Below are 19,068 nucleotides of genomic sequence, written 5' to 3' on the forward strand. Positions count from 1 at the left end.
GTATACCGGGAGCGGCAGGGCGGGAGCCCCGGTGACACGGTGTGAGCCGCCGACAAAGCCCCAGTGACACGGGGGTGGGAATATTGGATTTTCCCCCGAGCCGATTTGCGCACAGTGAGTCAAACGTCGTGGTTCCTTCAGCTTCCTTCAGTTTGCTGCCGTTTCTGAGTCCGTTCCTTGTCTCGCTTTGCTGCGGAGACCAGAGGGCTGCGGATGGAAGGAGCCCCGAGCCCTGTGGTGGGTCCCTGGTCCCCTCGCAGCCCAGATGTTCCTGCCGCTGCCTCACCATTTTTTCTACCAGGCGCGAAGCTCGCGAGCTTCTGTCTCGCCAGCCTCCATTTTTTTGGGACTGTTTTCCTGGTTATGGGGGTCCCTGTAGGCCCCCTGCCTGTTCAGCCTGTGGCCGGTATGGGACTGCTCACGCCAGCACCGCAGGCTCCCGTCCAGGTGAGACATGGTCTGTGCTGCTGGCAGGTGTGGGCAGGGCACCTAGCCTGTTTCCCAAAACCACAGGTTTCTTCCCCAAGCGTTGCTGGGAGCCACAGCGCAGCACCGTGGGTGAGTGCCAGAGCGGGCTGGGTGAGATGTATCCAGTCTCCATCACATCCCTTATACAGGCCTGTTGCATATATGCAGTGATTTTCCAGCTGGTGAGCAGAAAATGCCTCTACACGGAGCTGCCAATGGCAGATTCAAGAGAGCTGCTGGTTTTATTAGTTATTACTATTATTGTTTTGATGAGGAGGGTGGCAAGGCCAGCTGTCACCTCCTGTTCATGGCCTGCGGGTCTGTGGGTCAGACGCATCATGGAGCGGGAGCAAATCGACTTGGCACATGCCTCCCACCATCTGTGGGGGTAGCAAAGCCACTGATGGGCTGGTTCTGGGAGCATCCCCAAATGGGACAGGGTTTATGACCTCCCCTGCCTGGTACTGGCTGCTCCTGGAAAGCTGGCAGCCTGCTGGGATCACCCACCCTGGCAGTGCTGAGTGGTCCCTGTCAGTGTCAGCATGGTTTGGAGCAGGCAGTGTGGTTATTGGCCCCATTGCTGCCAGGACCGTGGCAAGAAGTGCCAAGATGCTGCCATGAAGCTGAACAGGACTCGGCTGAGGGAGGGGAACCAGGTTTTCCTAATTTATAGCTGCCAGCACACCACTGCGTGAGCAGCCTGTCCCAAACCCTGGCCCCTTTTTGCTGGCTTGGCCTCTAGTTTTCCTGTTAGATCCAGCTGCACTGGTGTTGTTATCACTGCAGGATCAGTGAGTCGTGCTGCCACAGGGACCAGCTTGCTCCAGTTACTGAGGTGGCACGCTCCGGGGTGGTTTTTTTGCCCAAGATAGCCAAAAAGCCCAAGGCACTGAGAAGGCGTGATGGGCGTGAGGAGGATGGGTGGCCAGTGGCAGAACGCGGCAGCCGGGTGACCCTGGTGCTGGAGGCAGCCCCGCAGCATCACTGCCGACGCTGTATCTGATTATTTTAACAGAAACACACAAGGCGCGATTTAAGGCAGCGATGATGCAGCTCCTGCCCAGGCTCCCCGTGGCCCCGGACGAGCCTTCCCCCGCCTGAGCTGCGCAGGGGCGGCTGGTGGCAGCCGCTCGCTCGCCCACGCGCTGCCGGTGCCGGGCTGCGGCGCCGACACGGTTAAGGCACCGGCGGGATCGGGAGCCGGCTGCAGCCACCGGCGGAGCCAAACTTGCCGAGTCAGGATGTGAGAGCGGCAGGGACGGCTCTGCAGCATCCTCGGGTGCTGTCGCATCCCGGGGCGCGGAGGGCTCGGTTTCCCCCTCTGCAGACGCCTTTTCCCGGGGACAGAGCGGGAATGGGGTAGGAACCGTCATCCGCTGCGTTTGCCGCCGGCTGTAGCAGCTGCTGTGCTTCCCGAGACCCGCGGAGCCCGCAGCCCAGCCGGGTTTGACTCATTGCCTTGTGCCTCCCGACCGCGCATCGCCCTCCGTCCGAGCACCGGAGACAGGTAGGTGCGGTGCTGGGCGCCGGCGGGGCCGCGGCCGTGGCTCAGCCGTGCCTGGCCGCCAGCTGCGGCGCAGCAGGGAACCGTCAGTGTCACACACCGGGTACCCGCGGGCAGCCCGAATGGACCCCGTTACTTTTGGCTCTGGTTGTACGTGACGGCAAAACCGGAATAATCGCGGCCGACGCGCCGCGTGTGCTTTTGGGCTGTGTCATTGACTCGGGCAGCGGAGCAGCGCCGGTGCCGGCGCTTCGGCGGTCACGGGCGACCTCACGTGTCGCAGCTGAGTCCCCAGCGCTCGCCTGCCGCGTTGTCGTGATGATGGGCTGGGGAAGGCGCGGGAGCCCACCCGAGCGGTCCAGAGGGGCCCGGTGGGCTGGGAGATGCTGCGCCGCAACAGAGGCTCCCGGGCCAAAGGAAGGGGCAGGGCTGCTGCTCTGCGGATCCCTGCGGCGCCGGTGCAGCCGGGGGAGGGGGGGCACGGGACCAGCACGGGGCATGAGCGCAGAGGTGACGGCAGGAGGTGGCAGGAGGTGCCGAGGCGACAGAGAAGGGCAGCGTGAGTCATTGAGCTAAAGTCACCTTCCCCGTGGCGTGGAGGGGGGAGTTTGCTGCAAATACAGTGAAAAGAGGGGAGTAATATGGGGACAGGCACCTGGCGTGGGGAGATGCTCCCTGAGACATTACCTGCATCCCTCACCTGACCTGGGCAGGATGCCGGGGTGCCCAGGCCAAGGGTCCTTCAGCTCTCTCTGCCCCAGGGCCTCACCCTTGGAGGACCAGGCTCACCAGAAGCAGCAGTTTCGTCCCTACATTCACATTAATTCCATGTCCAGTTTCACCCGCTGGTACTCTGATGGCAGCATGTCTGGCAGGCTGCAGTATGTAGTCCTCCCCATGCCAGCCAAGCTCCTGGGGGCTTCCCAGCCATAAACCATCCATGTCGCAGCACCTGCACTCCTGTACCCCTTTGTGCTGCCAGGGATAGGAATGGACCTTGGTGAGAACACAGATCATGAGAGTGTCCTTCACCTGGCTCCTGCAGAAGAAAACACTTTTCTTCCCTCTCAGGCCACTGCCAAAACTCCCGCAGTTGCAGACTCACAGCTGAGTTGTGCCATGAGGAAACTGGAGGTGCAGGAGCACTCTCAGGGAAGCACCAAGCTGCTGACACAGGGGGGATTGGACTTCTGGCAGTGCCTTTGGCTCAGAGAGCTCAGAGGGATGAATTGGCCCAAAGGCTGGGACACTTTGGCTCCTCAGGGTGCAGAGCCCTGACCCATGTGCCCATGGTCCAGCTGTACTTGCCAGCAAAGTCCCTCTAGCACTGCCAGAGACTCACCAGCCATTCACTTGGTCCCCTCAGCATTGCTGAGAGGCAACAGGGAAGGGGCATCCGCTTGTGCTGAAAATTGTGGAGATCTGAGCACCTGGCACCACAGCCCCCTGGCGAACAGAATCAGCCAGTCCTGAGCCGTGCAGGAGTCCGGCATTGTGGCAGTGCAAGAAAGGAGCTGCACGGCTGTGCTGGGACACGGGGGTCCGGCTGTCCCCCGCTGCAGGCTCCCCCAGCTTCCCTCAGCTTTGTTTTGCTGCTGCTAACGAAGTGACATTGAGCTGGCATGAACGGGCAGGACAGTGCCCGGCCGGTGGCTGCTGCTGACCCGGCGGGGCTGCAGGCGGCTGCCCACTGCTGGCGAGGCCGCAGGAGCTGCGGAGCCAACGCTCGCAGCACCCGGGAGAAGCCGGGGGGTCACAAGGGCTTGGGGGGCTCAGCCGGGTCCTGGTTGTATGGCTCAGCAGGGTCCTGCTCCAGGCTCAGGTCAGTGCTGCGGGTTCAGGAGAGAACGGTTCCCTCCTGACTGCTCGAAAATAAACCCGGGTTTGCTGAGGCTGCCTGGGCTCCGGCTCCAGCGCGGCTGTGACCAAAGGAGATGCACTCCTGCAGCGCTCAGGAGGAGGGCGATGGGGATCTGTACCGGGGGCTGCAGCCCGGCCGGGAGCTGCGGTGGGCGGGTGGGCGGCTCCGCGGGGATGGACTCGGCTGCCGCAGCTGCTGCCATTGGGCTGCGTGGGCTGCAGGGGCTGCGCCGGGATGCAGGCACGCCGGGCCGGGATGCCGGAGGGATGCAGGATGCAGGAGGGATGCTGGATGCTGGCACACTATGCTGGGATGCAGGAGGGATCCAGGATGCAAGCATGCCCTGCTGGGATGAAGGCAGGATGCAATATGCAGGCACACCGTGCCGGGATGCAGGATGCAGGCATACTGTGCCAGAATGCGGGAGGGGTGCAGGATGCAGGCATGCTGTGCCAGGATGCAGGTGAAATGCGTGCCAGGACATGAGCACACGCTGTGTAAGGCCATGCTCCCACTGAGCTCAGTGCAGCCAGGAGGGAGCCTGGAGATCTCTCAGTCCCCATCTGGGAAACAGAGCAGCTTGTGATCTGCAGTGTAAAGATGGCATCTCAGTGGCCTAAAGAAAGATGGGATAAATTTAAATCTCAGCCCCAGTTCTGTATGGAAGTGTCATTGTTTTTTGTGATACTGGGAACTGCTGACAGTGTTGCAGGAGCAGGAGCACAGTTCCCAGGGAGTCATGCTGGATGCCCCTGGCATGGGGACAGGGACAAGGAGGGCCAGGGGTGCCTGGGGGTGAGCTCTCCTTTCCCTCGGAGCCTCCTCACCCCTGTGCACAGAGTCACATGTGGGCTGCAGGAAAAGCCAGACTGTTTTCCTCCTCTTAGACTGTCCCTTTCAGAGGGACCCTCGGGGACAGCTTCAGGGTTTTCAGAATGTTTCAATTTTCAGGCTCATGTTTCCTCACCATTCCCTGAGATCTCGTGATGCCCAGAAGTTTGGAGAGAGCAGCCAAGCTGAGAAGTCAAAGGAACAGGGCTGGGGCAAGATGGTTTTGGGATCAGTGGGTCAGGGTGTGAGTCCCAGGGTCTGAGGCTGGCCGAGCTGCTGTGCCCAACGCCGCTGCCAATGCCATGTGCCCATCCGGCTCGAGATCTCCTGCAACAGGAAGCACCGTCATGCGCGTGCCCCAAAAAAATTCATTTCTTCCTCTTTTCCTCTTCCCCTGTGGCAGGGGTGAGGCGGCGAGCGGCTCCGGGGAGCCCAGGCTGGCTCCATGTATCCCGAATCCACCACTGACTCCCCAGCGCGACTCTCGCTGCGGCAGACAGGCTCCCCAGGGATGATTTACAGGTAAGGGTGCAGGGCAGTGCTGGGGGGACTCTCTGGGGCTTCAAACCCAAGCCTGTGGCAGCCCAGAACCACCACGCCCCCTGAAACTGCCGTGATACTCCTAAACTGCCCCGACAAGCTTCGTGCAAAAGCTTCCAGCACGCAATCCCTGCACAGTAGCAGCAGCAGCAGCATTTTGGGGTGCTGGTGCCTGTTACGGGCATAAGGGGGCACTCTCAGGATCGTGCCAGTTCCTGCTGCAGTGTCCACTGTGATGTGACATGGGTGGGTGCCACTGACCCTTCCCACAGCCACTGACTCTGCCACCCCCTCCCGCTCCTCCTTTCTAACGGGGTTTGTGGCATCTTTCTTCTCTCTCCCCTTTGCTGTCGGAAGCGCGAGATACGGGAGCCCCAAGCGCCAGCTCCAGTTCTACAGGTAACCAGGCCCTTCCCCCTCCCCAAAATCCCCCCACCAAGTGGCTACGGCCCCTGCCCATGCCCAGATAATGCTGGCACAGCACTGCCCTGCTCGGTGTGCCAGGGTCCCTCTGTGTGGGATGGGCATCACAGGTGTGGCACTGCCTCGTCACCTGCTCGTGGTTTTGGAAGCGCGGTGTGGGGAGCTGGGGTGTGGCTGGGTGAGGAGGATGGTACAGCCTGTCCAAGCAGCGGAGTGTGGCCATATGGCTGTGGGGAGCAGCCACTGTGGGGTGTGGGGCTCAGCTCAGTTTGTGGGGAGCGTCCCATGCCAGTGCTGTGCCTGGAGAAGCCCCTGGCTTTTCCCAAGAGCAGCTCTGGGAAACCAGCCAGCTGCTCCACGGCTGCTGCTATTAGGAACAGTCTCATTAAGTGGTACAGGAGGCAACAATCGCCCCCATCAACCTTTTACCGTCTGAAGTGAGGGCGGCACTTCCCCACACACTCTGCCAGCAGCTGCTTCAGCGCGCCCAGGGCCACAGCAGCCCGATGGTGTGGGCTGGGTCTGGCCTGGCTGCTGTGGGGTGGGGGACCAGGGCTGCCCCTCGACAGAACCGTGGCCCCCCCACTCCATCCCACACATGACAGGAGGAGGCCAGCCAGCAATGGGATGGCTCAGTGGCACTGACAGTGTCCATCCCAGTGCTGCCACCAGCACTGCTGAGCCTCAGCTACGGGCAAGTTTTGGCTGCCAAACTGGCCTGAACCACCAGACACATCTAGTGCAAAAGGCTCCCAAGGCCAAGAGGCAGGAGCTTGTTCGTGGGCTTCCTTCAGGCAGCAGCCACCTGTGTTCATCACCCGGTTCCGTTTCGGGGCTCCCTCCTGGGGGAGGCTGCCTTTCCGTCCTGCCACTGCCGCGGGGACCGCAGGAGGGCTGTGTCTGCCACAAGGCACCATCTCCGCTCCCTGATGGCCCCAGCGTCCAGCTGTCCCCACCGCTCTGTGTGCTGGTGACGGGGGACCTGTCACTGCAGGGCGAGGGGCGGCGGTGCCAGCGTTGATAAAGCAGCGGCACATCCCCGGGCTTTTAGTGAGGCGCCATGAATAATTTAACTCCTCTTCGAAAGGAAGAAAATCCCCTAATAGGGCTAATGGAGCGCAGTGAGAAACCGGGCGCTGGGGGCCCGGCGCAGCCGCCAAGTGCTTTGAACGCCAAGCTCTGACACTCCCCTAATGCAAAACAACGCAGCCACCGAGGCTCTTATATCTGCCCCAGGGCAGCCCAGCCACTCAGAGCTGCGCTGCTGCTGAGCAGCTTCCCCAGCGCGGTGAGTCGAGGCCGGCAGCGCGGGCGGCGAGTGGGGCTGGGCATGGTGGGCGATGAGCGGGGACGGGCACCGCCATGGGGCAGCCGCTGCAGGCAGCAGGGAAGATTTTCCGTGCAAGGTGACTTGGGATTTGAAGGCTTTGGGTGGTTTTCTTTCGGAGTTTGGGGTCTTCTTGGCTTTAGGCAGGCTGGTGGCTGCTAATTTCCCAGCTTGGCAAGCCAGGCTGGCCAGACATCTCTCCCGGCACCTGCCTTGCCTGTTACACACTTGTTGTGCCCCTGCTAACAGTGCTGTTATCCCGCAGAGCCTGCACTCTGTCCCCATCCCTGCTCCTTCCTCGCAAAACAGCCTCTCCCGCTTATCCTTGGCAGATCCTGCAGCCCTGCTGCCACTCATCCCAGGAGCACTGGGATTTCTGCTATCGAATGGCCATGAATGCACCCACCACCTCCATGCTGTCTCGGCCAGCCCGTTCTGTTCTGCCAAAAACCAGGGAATTGTCAAGATAGGGCTGCCGGTGGATTCCCACCTCATTCCTCATAACAGCCCAGATCAAACCTCCAGCTCTGCTTCCTGCAGCCATTTCACTGCTGTAGAGCAGCGGTGCAGCCAGCTCATGTTTCTCCTTGCTTCTGTCAGGTGAGGGATCCTATTAGGGCAAGGAGATCCCACCAGTGCCTGTACCCAGCAGGACCCACTGGTACTGCCCTAATTAAAGCTACCAGCCGTGGAGAGGGGCTGGTGCTGGAGGCACCAGGACCAGTCTCCTGCTTTGAGGTGTGGCAGGAAGAGGCTCACAACCAGGATTTGATTTGGCTTTGCCACGACAGAGGGATAGGCTTCTTTTCCATGTCTCCTGGCTTTCCCAAGACCTTGCTACAGAGCAGGATGATCACAGAGTGGTCTCTGGCAGCACCGGATGTCAAAGGAAATCCCCAGGGTTTTGGTCATACTTTGCCAGCTGCAACTCCATCTCCGCTGGGTTTCATTCTCCTTTCCTCTGGAGGTCACATCTCAATGGCAGAGAGCACTTATCTTTTGGCTCCTGCAGCTGTCAACTTGAGCTTCACAGGGAAAGAAAAAACCACCACTGGGAGTCTGGCTGGAGCCTGATGCCTGGTGTAGATCTGTCACAGTGCATTGCCAGTGGCCACTCCGGCACCAACACCAGTTTTGGCCCCAGTCCCTGCACCCTGCAGACACTGAAAATAAGAGAAGTTGCAGAGAGAGGCACAGAAATCGATGCCAGTGCCACTGCCAGTGAGGTCCCAGTCACAGAGACAGCAAGGACTGGGGTGTGTGAGGAGCCCACCCTGCGGCAGGCTATTTTCAGCAGCCACACCGGCTGGGAGGTCGCTGCCGCGGTGGTGGGGAAGGTGTTGGCTGGTGGCGCACATTGCGGCAGCGTGACGCAGGCACAGTGAGCACCCAGTGCCCACAGACCCTCTGCCGATGTCCACCCTTCCCAAGGAGCCCCATGGGGATCCCTTTCCCATCCCGATTCGCCTTGCCCACTGGCACACGGTGCCAGATTCTCACCGGCAGTACTTGTGCCGCTGTTCACCATGCCTTGGCCAGCTCCTGGGACCCGCTGTGTCCCTTGCAGGGACGCAAACCAGTGCAGCCCAGACAGTGCAAGCTGGGAGCCAGCACAGCTGGGCCACGGCCCACACTGCTGCATCGTGGCTTGGGGCAGCTGTGGCAGGCACCACTGCAACCTCAGACACAGACTGTGCCGCATCCCTGTCCTGCTGCTTCTCCTGTTATGCTTCAGCTCCCACGCCAAGGCTTTGCTCCGCTGAAGAGACTGGCTTTGCTAGGGTCCTCACATGCCCTGACACAGGTGGGTGCCACCACTCCGGCACGGCAATGCCCCGAACGGCAAGGGAGCCATGTTGTGCTTTCCCAGCTCTCTCCATAGCACCACAGAGTGTTTGGCGGTGCGGCTGGCCAGCAGAGCCCACGCTCGGGTGGCAGGATGCTCTCCATGACCTACAGTGAGAGCCTGCGCAGCGTGGCTAGCCGGCCCAGCCCCGAGTGGGGGCTGCCCCCAGCCCCCCGGGCGGCCGACGGGCTGGAGCTGCGGCGGCTGCGGGATGTGCGGGCAGCGGCAAGGGTGAAGACTCTGGAGGAGTTCCTGCGGATGCACGGGCTCTCCCTGGCCGACAGTACCGCCCACGCCACTGGCATGAAGTACAGGTAAGGCAGTGCCGCGAGGGCGGCAAGGGCCGAGGTGAGGGGATGACACGGGACGCTGCTTGGTGCTGGTTTGACACCTCGTCAGGAGAACGGCTCTCACTTAAGCTCACCTCAGCTTCCCTGTGCTGCGCCGAGGCTGGGAGGAGCCGGAGCCCTTGGCACGGCCTGCGCCGGAGAGGTGGCAGCCGATCAGCGCCGTTAGCACTTTCCTACTCGGTGATTTTTGAGCTTCTCACTTGACATTCCTGTTTGCTGTTTGGGCATTTGCAGATGCAAACACCATCTGAGCTTAAAAGATTAGGCACCTGGAGCAAACAGCCGCTGAAGAGCTGTTTCTGCCTCAGAGGTGTAAATCTCCATCTGATGCGGGTACATCTCTGCCTTACTGGGAGGATACATCTTCGCTTGACAGGGGTTCATCTCCACCTGATGGGTGTAAATCTCCATCTGGTGGGGATACATCTCTGCCTGATGGGTGTGCGCCTCCTCCTGACTGATGGGTGTGCATCACAGAGCGGGTACATCATTAATTTTGCATGTGGGTCCTGGTGCAAGGTGTATCAGGGTTTCAGCCAATGTCCTTGTCAGGAGGACACTGTGGGCAACTAGAGACATGGCCACAGCCCCTCAGAGGGATGAGGCTCCTCTGCCCAACACATCCCTCCCCACTCTGCCCTGGCATTGCAGGTGGAGCAATGTGATGTAGGGCTCAGGACCCTCAGTAACCCAGAACAGGCTTTGGGGGGCACCAGGGCTGAGGACAATGTTCTCCGGTGAAAACACAGGCGCGCCCTTTGTCCTCTACTGCAGCAAAGCCCCTGGGAGGTGGCAGCTCTGCCGGCTCCTGCCGTGCTGCACTGTGCCGTGCCGTGCTGCGCCGCGGGTCAGGTTCCCCTCCGCTCACAATGACCGCGATAACATTTACACAGTGGCAAGGGCCCATCTAATATTCATGGAGACATTATTTATTGATGGGAGCAGCTGGCACAGACACCCCAAAGCTGCTCCTTCTTTGGGCATGTCCCCGCTGCCACCAAAATTTGTGGGGTTTCTCATCCTCTAGGGGCTGACAAGTGCTGCCAGGTCACCCCCGCAGTGGAACCGGCGCTGGCGCTGGTGCTGCCACTGGTGCTGGCAGGATTACCAGCTAAGGAGCTTTGCGAGAGAGGGAAGCGGAGGAGATTACAAGATTTTTCATTAGGTTTGGGCAAATGTGCATAATTTCCTGCATGCCCCGACGCTGCATTTTGCTCCATCCTGAGGAGCACGGCAGGTGCTGGCAGCCGGCACGTGGCTGCAGGACGGTGCTGTAGTGCCTTGACTTGTGTCCCTGCTTCGGCAGGAGGTGCTAGGCTGGAATTCACCTCATTCGACTTCGCTTGCGCTGGGAAAAATAGGGAGAATGTGCGGCTGGGGCTCCGGCCCCGAGGGTGACAACTTCGGCAAACAGCTGAGCACTGCCGCGGGAGAGCCATCGGCACCGCCGCCACCTGCGCTGTCGCCCGGCCGCGGGGTAGGCGATGCACACGCGTTGCTGCCAGAGGGCTCGGTTTCGGACTCGTGCAGAGGAATCTGCTGCTGCGCGTGGCCGGAGGGAGGCAAGGAAGGACCTCTTCACTCCGCAGCCTCTTGCTGTGCTCCAAACCGGGGCTGTGCCAGCAAAGCCGTACCCGCGGGGGGGATGCCCAGCAGGGCGCAGGGGATTCCTGCCCCGCCAGGGCCACTCCGGAGGGTACCGGGCAGCGGCTGTGCCCCTCCTGCCCCCACCTGCCCGCGTGTGCCGCTCGCTCGCTTCCTGAGCTCATCAAATATTGAGGGCAGGAGGGCTGACGGGAGCGCTCCGCGCCCGCCGCCTCGCAGCCCCCCGCCGTCACGTTGGCGGCGCGCGGGAGGAGCTCCCCGCCTCGCCCGGGGCGCCGGCTAAATTTAGGCAGCTGGCGCTGCTGCCCGCCGGAGCAGCATGCAGGTCTCCTTTGTGTGCTCCGAGCACAGCATCAAGAGCCGGAGCGCGGAGGACCGGCTGAACCGACAGAATGCCGGCAGCCCCAGCCTCGGCACCCGCGGCAAGTTCCGCGCGGTGGCCATGGTGGCCCGCAGCCTGGGGCAGCTCTCGGTGCAGAATGCCCCTTCCTCCAGCGACTCCAGCGTCAAGCAGCCGGGGATGAAATACCGGTAGGAAGCGGGCACTCCTCGGGCTTTCCCTGTTCCTCACTGCGATCGGGGCGGCGAAGGGGGTACTGGGGGCCAGGGGCGCCGCACTCCCCTTATCTCCGGTTCGCGTCCAGCTCTGTCGGTTTCTCGTCGCTAAAAGTGCTGACCGTGCGCCTCCGTGCGCTTCCTTGCTGTTTGCTCCTGTCCCCTCAGGGCAGCTTTGATCCAGCCGCGCGTAAAATGTTCAGGATGGGGAAAAGAAGGGACCCTAAAATTCAGGGTAGGATTAGTAGCATCCTCAGTATCTGCCAAGCCGGGCTGGCTGCCGAGCCGGGGGGGTCTGGGAATCACGGTAGCGTTAATCCGGGCTGCCATAGCATCCTTATCCTTTCGGGGCTGCCGGAGACTCGGTGCCCTGAGAAGCGAGTGCTGAGCCATAAGCGGCTCTGGCTGCCCACGGTGGTTCTGGAAACGGGGTAGTGTGTGCATGTGGGGCTCCTCCGGCCAGCGCCCACAGGGCTCACACACCCCATGTCCTGGCTCTGGGGCAGAGCACTGAGGGCTTCCCCCATTGAGGCTGAGTGTGCACCCGGGCATGCACCCAGATGAGCATGGACCCCAGGTCAGGGTAGGGCCCCCCCCAGATCAGCCTGCACGCCATGGTCCAGCTGCCAGCGGCCGCGTGCCTCCACTGCAGCCCAGATGTGCATTAGGCAACAAAGTGTGTCAGGCCAGCAGAGCGCTGGGGTGAGCCTGGTCATCACCCACCAGTGTTGTCCAAATCAGCCAAATCCCTTACCCAGGCACTGGGGAGGGGGCTGGTCCAGTTCCGTCCAGCTCTCAAACACCAAACCCTTGCAGTGGTAACAGCAGTACAGGGAAATTGTGCGGTGGCATCCTTAGGGCTCAGTGGTCCTGCCCCACGGTCATGTCCTCATCCAGAGGAGGAGCATACCAGTAACACCCTCTTCCAGGCAATGGGTGATCAGCTCAGGAGTCCCCGCTGGTAGCTGCTGGAAGGATAGTGGCACAGGGGGATGCTCCAAGCAAGTGGATGGGATAGGAAGGCCATGTCGCACAGTGTGAGGAAGCATTTGGCCTTCCCAAGGTCTGCCAGTATCTTTATTGGGCAGCCTGTCAACACACTCTCGGCTGGGAAGCCGGGAGCAGCGATGGCCACCTGCCCAGGGGAACCCCAGCAATGCTGTTGGAATGTCCAGGATGAGGCAGGTGCTCTCCACTCACTCCACATGGCAACACTCCATCATGGGGCCTTAAGCCACCGTTGGCCCACGGCCATGACCTTTGCCCACCGCAAAATGCTCTACAAACACCACGGGACAGGGGGCGTGCCGGTGTCTCCAGATGCTGGGCAATGACATGGCAGCACAGAGGGATGCTGCCCTGACTCGGTGCAGCCCACGGTCGCCCGTGGCCGGCCCGCAGCCACTCCCTGCCCAGCTGCCGGTGCCCGTGTCGGCGGTGCCGGCGGTGGCGGTGCCTCCGGTTGCTATGCGACACCCGCGCGGGCGAGCTGCCGCGGCTCACCTACACTTTATTTATTTTAACGCTCATTTCTTGAGCCTTTGTCATTTTTAACAAGTAACTGGCTCTCCATCACCACGGCGAAGGCGTCTGCCAGCCTGGCCCCCTTCCCGAAAGCTGTTCTCCAGTTCCTTGTGCCGGTCGGATTTTCTGGGGTGCTCCATTTCTCCAGGATGTTGCTCCACTCCCAAGCACCCTCACCTGGTGCAAGCCCTGTGCTTCTCTGTGCAGTGCAGAGAACAGGCACAACTCATGCCATGTATGAGATGCTTCAGTCCTGACCACCAGCATCCAGTCTCCTCTTCCTCCAGTCTCATTTCCCAGTGCCAGTGACACTCTTAGGGCGGCCAGACACCCCAGCCTCATCACAGGGAGCTGCTTTAACGAGGTCACTGCTCTCCCAATAGCCCTGCTGGGCATGGCATCACTGCGCAGGTGCAGGCAGTGCCACTACCAAGCTGTGGGATGCCCAGCCTGGGATAGCTTGTTAATCAGTTGAGAAGGGACTCTCATTGTGGAACCATCCCAGGTGAGGATGGGGACCAGGGGCCACCACCACACTTCCCAGACCTCATGCCCGGTGTGTTTGGTGGCATGCAAGATGCATGAGACAGCGTTTTGGGGCTTTCTGGCACCTTTCCTAATGATCTCTGTCTTCCAGGAACCTCGGGAAGTCTGGGCTGCGTGTGTCCTGCCTGGGTCTGGGTAAGTGCCAGGGTTTGCCACAGCCCCTCGGCATCCCCTCAGTTCCACAGCAGCTGCCGGCACTCCCTGGCCAGGGCAGCAGTCACTTGCCCCAGCAATGTTTGCAAAGGGAAGGAAAGGGTTTTCCTCAGCCCTGCGGCTGTTTTGAGTCACGGCCCAGAAATTGTCAAATTATTTTCTCTTTTTCTGACGCGATAGGAAGCGACTGGGCCATGCTGGGAGCACCACAGTGCACGCGGCAGGGCCAGCTGTGGCCACCACGTGCCGGGGCTGTGCTGAGGGACCCAGGGTGGGTGGCTGGGGGCTTGAGGGGGTGTCACTCATTGCTACACTACACTCACCATGCGCACACCTCTCTCTCCCCTGCAGGAACATGGGTGACTTTCGGAGGGCAGATCACAGATGAGGTAAGGCTGCACCCCTTCACTCAGCCCCTCCCCAGCCTTTCCTTGGTGAGTGGGAGGGGATGGGGCCAGCACAGCCGTGGCTGTGGCCTGGGTGCATGCGACACTCCGGAGCTCACCAGCGCTCTGCGCACGCGCCCGCGTGCCGGCTCTCGGCCACCCCCTTCACCGACCCCGCTCTCTCCTCGCAGATGGCAGAGCAGCTGATGACTTTAGCTTATGACAACGGCATTAATCTCTTCGACACGGCAGAAGTCTACGCTGCTGGCAAGTAGGTACCCTGCTTTGGCATCACCCTGACTCCCACCAAATCACAGTGGCACTGGGAATCTCCCCGGTTTGCCAGCTGCAAAGCAGCTTCCAGTACGGGGCTCTGAGCTCTTGTTCATGGGGGGCGTTGTGGTTCTAGCAGTCCCATGCTTCCCGTGGTGGCCTGTATCATGCAGGTGTGGCCATGCACCCTCCCAGGGCATACTGGCCCAGGGCATTGGCACGTGCCTATTTATTCACTTAAAATTAGCAAGCTCATGCACTGGGAGAAGTTCAGCTCTGGATGCTGCAGCCAAGGGGCAAACAGTGTCCCCACAGCCACTGCATTTGCCTCTTATTCTCTCAGGGTCTTGGGCCATCCCTGCTGGCTGCCACCACTCCCCATGGCCACAGCGGCCAGGTGCCAATGCTGATATCCCCTTCCCTTGTAGGGCCGAGGTGGTGCTGGGAAACATCATCAAGAAGAAAGGATGGAGGTAAGCCAGACGCCATCCCTATTTGGCAAAACCATTGCCATAGTCCCGATGGGCTGAGGAAAGCTGGTAGAGCATTCTTGGGCAGGAGTGTGCCATCCCAGGTAGGGTGCACAAGGCTTTGCAGGTGCCACCACCAGTGATTCTCTCTTTCTCCCTGCAGACGGTCCAGCCTGGTCATCACCACCAAAATCTTCTGGGGAGGAAAGTAGGTAACACCTGCCCTCCAGCAGAGCAGCTGGCCCAGGTCAGGCTCACATCCCAGGCTCTCACCCACCCTTCCTTTTCCAGGGCCGAGACAGAGAGGGGCCTGTCCCGAAAACACATTATAGAAGGTAGGAGTAGGAATGAGGGTGCTCACCAAGTGCTGCTGGCCCCAGTGCCAGGCTGTGCCTCACTGGCACATGCCATGCCAGGCATGTGTGCTTCACATGCTGGCAGCATGGGGCTCAGCACACGCCTGACAGCCCCATCCACGCTGCAGGTCTGAAGGCATCGCTGGAGCGGCTGCAGCTGGAGTACGTGGACGTGGTGTTCGCCAACCGCCCCGACCCCAACACGCCGATGGAAGGTAGGTGTGCACTGAGGTGCTGTGCTCCTCCCTGCTGCCTTTCATCGCTGTCATGGTTGGTTTGCGCCAGGCTTGTGTTTCAAGGGCATTTTCCCTCCCAAGCAGAATCCACTCCTCCACCACCATGGTCGGCCCGTGCCACAGTCACACTTCTGCCGCCCCCTGCCCGGCGCCAGGACCCTCTCGGGCCACGGTGGGGTGGGTTGGCAGTGCAGTGGCAGGTCACTGCGCCCATCCCAGCAGCAGTGACTCCACTCTCTCTAAATCTCTCTTTTATCACCAGGGGACCCATTTAGTTCCTCCAAGTCCAGGACTTTCATCGTAGAAGGTACTCCCTGCCCGCACTCTGCCCGCCAGCCGCTGCCTGTCCCAGCGGTGTTTCCTGGGACAGAGCCCCCACTCCTCTGTGATCCCCCAACCTTGTTCCCCCTCTCAAGCAAACCCTGCCATGAGATGCAGAGGCAGTGGCAGCACAACACAGACACCCCCCTCGCCTTTCAGACTGTACTGCAGTTTAAAGGACAAAAAGCAGAGAGGCTCCCACCCCCCAGGGTCCTGCCATGGGGTGCCCTTGGCACATGCCAGGGTCTGCAGCAGGGTCCCTCCCTGCTGGGGCAGCTATGAGCATGCTGGGGTGTGTGCTCCAGTGCTGGCCTGGCGAGCCTTGTGCCCCTTGCCCTCCCCACTGCCCGCCTTTGGCTGCAGGAGCACACCTTGGCTTGGCCCCAGCCTGCACGGCTCAGGGCTGGCTCCCCCCAAGACCCGTGAGTGACTCACACAGGCTTCAGGCTTCCCTCCATGGGTCTCCGTGTGTGGGCAATGCATCAGTCCCTCCCCCTGCAGCAGTGCCAGTGCTGGCAACCCCACAGGGCATGGGGCCACTGGCAGAAGCCTCAGGCTGCTGTCCATGCAGGGAGAGCCTGGCACGGTGTGAGCATGTCAGGTTCGGCTATGGTCTCTGGCACATCCTGAGTGGCTGCTTCCTCTGTCCCCATCCTGCTCTTCTGAAAGCATCCCCTGGACACCACCCAGCTCCCACCACAGCATTGGGCAGTGGGATGCTCGCCAGCCATCAGCACGGTGCGAGCCCCCTTCTGCCAGTGCAGCCCCTGCTAAACCCCACCTGCCACTCTCTCCTTCCCTCCCGGCAGAGACAGTGCGAGCCATGACCCATGTCATCAACCAGGGGATGGCCATGTACTGGGGGACCTCGCGCTGGAGCTCCATGGAGATCATGGTAGGGGCCCAGGGGACCTGGGCGGCTGCAGCAGAGCAGCCCCAGCGATGCTGCTGACATTGATTCAATTAGACAGCAGCTGTTGGGAGCCAAGCGTGTGCAGATGCACTTAAGCCTTAATTATTTTTCGGGGCGGCCACTCAGGACTTGGCTGGGGGGTTCAGCAGGGGGCTCGGGGGGAGCGGCAGGGCGCTGAGGGTCCTGGCTCTTCTGCAGGAGGCGTACTCGGTGGCCCGGCAGTTCAACCTGATTCCGCCGATCTGCGAGCAGGCCGAGTACCACATGTTCCAGCGGGAAAAGGTGGAGGTGCAGCTCCCTGAGCTCTTCCACAAGATAGGTATGACAGTGGGTATTCTTCCCCAGCTCCCCAAACCACAGTGCTCCCCAAGCCCAGTGCTGCTGAGGCCAGGCTTCATGGCCCTGGGGGAGCTGGAAGCAGCATCATCCCCCTGTTCTACTCTGTCCCCAGGTGTTGGAGCTATGACCTGGTCCCCACTGGCCTGTGGCATCGTCTCGGGGAAGTATGATGGGGGCATCCCCCCCTACTCCCGTGCCTCGCTGAAGGTGAGCTGCAGCAGGGCTGGGAGGGCACACGGGGATGGACAGGGCTGGGGGAGCAGGGCCAGAGGCCTTGCAAAGTCCCTACAGAAACAGGAACTCCAGGAACCACAACCCAGGGAGTTTGGGGATGCCCTGCCTGTGCAAGGTGCGCCCTGATCCTACACAACACCCCTTCCCGCTCCCCAGGGATACCAGTGGCTGAAGGACAAGATCCTGAGTGAAGAGGGCCGGCGGCAGCAGGCAAAGCTGAAGGAGCTGCAGGCCATTGCTGAGCGCCTGGGCTGCACCCTGCCCCAGCTCGCCATCGGTAAGAGGATGGGGGACAGTGGGTGACAGCTGGGGGTGACACCAGGGCTATCTGGGCTGTGCTCAAGCTCTGTTTTCCCTCCTGTCCCAGCCTGGTGCCTGCGCAATGAGGGCGTCAGCTCCGTCTTACTGGGGGCCTCCAACGCCGACCAGCTGATGGAGAATATTGGAGCAATACAGGTCAGTGCTCCCAGCAGGAGCAACTTTAGCCCACAGCACTCATTGCTGTGCTGCACTGTGCGGGGAAAGAGGGTTGCAAACGCGGCTCCATGACAGGTTTTGCTTGTCATGAAGGCGAGAAGCAGAGCCGAGGCTTTGCTGGGCTGAGGGGGCAGGGTCGGGCCTGACTCAGGCTCTCCCTAACTGGGTCACCCAGCCGGCAAGCTGGGGCTTGTGGCACGAACGTGGTGGGGTGGAGGCGGTGAGCATCCTCCCGCGCTCACCAGGGTCACAATCCCAACTCCCAGCGTCGCCCCCATCCCCCGCAGGTCCTTCCAAAGCTGTCGTCTTCCATCGTCCACGAGATCGATAGCATCCTGGGCAACAAACCATACAGCAAGAAGGACTACAGATCCTAAGCGCGCCCGAGCACGCCGCCCGCCGCGCAGCCCTCGCCGCCCGTTCGCTTGCTTACGCTTCGTTGGAGCAAAGTGGAGAGTGTGGATTGCACCGCGAGCGCCGAGAGCCAGCGCTCCCGCCCGCGCCGCCCCGGACATGGCACTGCAGCCGCCCGGCCCGGCTCTGCGGCGCAGGGACAGCCGGCGGGAGGCGAGCCCCGAGCTGCCCGGCCGCCCTGCCGCAGCCGCAGCCGCCGCGGGCACCCGTTGCATGCGTGGCTCCTGCCTCCGCGTTGCTGGAGGCTGCGGGCGCGGGGCGCACGCGGGTGCTGTACGCCCACGAGGCCGACAACACGAAGCTGTTCCCCAGCCTGCGCCCGGCCCTCGCCTCTGCCCTGCGCCGCCGGCATCACCAGCACGGCACCGGCACCGAGCGCCTGCTCCCGGGGAGCGGGGTGTGTGGGATGGTGACAGGGAGGGAGTTCTCTGCGGGAAGAGACTGGGGTGCTCCGGCTGAGCGCAGGGCAGGGCTCTGCTGCGGGGAGAGGCTGGGCTGGGGGAGTGTGTGTGGGCAAGTGTGCAAGTGTCTGTGTGCATGGACACACGCGGAGACACGGGGACATACAGACATGCAGGGACGTCCAGACGTGTGGATTTGCAGACAGCAGCTGTGGAGGTGAACGCAGCCCACACACGCCTTCAGCTGTATCTGCACAAAGCTATTGAAAGCCTCTACACATACACCCACATACACCCATTACAGGGCTGTCTACAGACACAAACACACACAGAGTCATACATGGACAGATGTAGATACAGGTGTAGCTCTACCTCCACCTCTATCCCTGACATCAGTCTCAGAGAGATCAATACCTATTTACATATATAGATACCTGCATGTAGATGTGTACACACCTTTGAAAATGATAAAAGCTATATATACACACGTAGACACGTGTGCTTGTGTATATACAGACATACATGGTTCCGTGTATTGAGCCATGTATGTAATATATAGATGTGTACATATCCATGTAAATATATTGCTATAGCAGCATCCATGTTTGTATGGATATATGCACACATGAAAATTACTGATACCTACTTAAATGTGTGTATATGCAGATAGATGTGTATATACAGATATATTTGTAGATGTATCTATATCCATACG

At 61.0% G+C, this 19,068-nt stretch overlaps 1 protein-coding gene across 8 annotated transcripts; it reads left to right on the forward strand.

Annotated features, from left to right (window-relative positions):
• Nucleotides 1–1,764: 1,764 nt before the first annotated feature.
• Nucleotides 1,765–18,263, forward strand: KCNAB2 (potassium voltage-gated channel subfamily A regulatory beta subunit 2). Of its 8 annotated transcripts, XM_066334242.1 has the most exons (17): nt 1,765–1,975; nt 5,068–5,186; nt 5,562–5,603; nt 13,472–13,515; nt 13,885–13,922; nt 14,111–14,190; nt 14,621–14,665; nt 14,826–14,870; nt 14,954–14,997; nt 15,147–15,233; nt 15,517–15,561; nt 16,385–16,470; nt 16,687–16,807; nt 16,940–17,034; nt 17,218–17,338; nt 17,429–17,517; nt 17,826–18,263. In XM_066334242.1, the coding sequence occupies exons 2-17, from the start codon at nt 5,110–5,112 to the stop codon at nt 17,913–17,915; spliced, it is 1,149 nt and encodes a 382-aa protein (XP_066190339.1). In that variant the 5' UTR covers nt 1,765–1,975; nt 5,068–5,109; the 3' UTR covers nt 17,916–18,263. The 8 variants fall into 8 exon arrangements, with proteins under 8 accessions (XP_066190339.1, XP_066190340.1, XP_066190341.1 ...); XM_066334243.1 differs by lacking the exon at nt 5,562–5,603 and having other exon boundaries at nt 1,767–1,975; XM_066334244.1 differs by lacking the exon at nt 15,517–15,561 and having other exon boundaries at nt 1,783–1,975.
• The last annotated feature ends 805 nt before the right edge of the window (nt 18,264–19,068 follow it).

The sequence above is a fragment of the Sylvia atricapilla genome, chromosome 22 (genome assembly GCF_009819655.1).
Source record: "Sylvia atricapilla isolate bSylAtr1 chromosome 22, bSylAtr1.pri, whole genome shotgun sequence".
Classification (NCBI taxonomy): Eukaryota; Metazoa; Chordata; class Aves; order Passeriformes; family Sylviidae; genus Sylvia; species Sylvia atricapilla.

Excerpts from the sequence above, each read along its gene's own strand:
- KCNAB2 (XM_066334238.1), top strand. The coding sequence starts at position 8,894 with ATGCTCTCCATGACCTACAGTGAGAGCCTGCGCAGCGTGGCTAGCCGG. Across the intron at positions 14,191-14,620 it reads GAAGTCTACGCTGCTGGCAA|GGCCGAGGTGGTGCTGGGAA; the intron begins GTAGGTACCCTG and ends CTTCCCTTGTAG. Across the intron at positions 14,666-14,825 it reads ATCAAGAAGAAAGGATGGAG|ACGGTCCAGCCTGGTCATCA; the intron begins GTAAGCCAGACG and ends TTCTCCCTGCAG.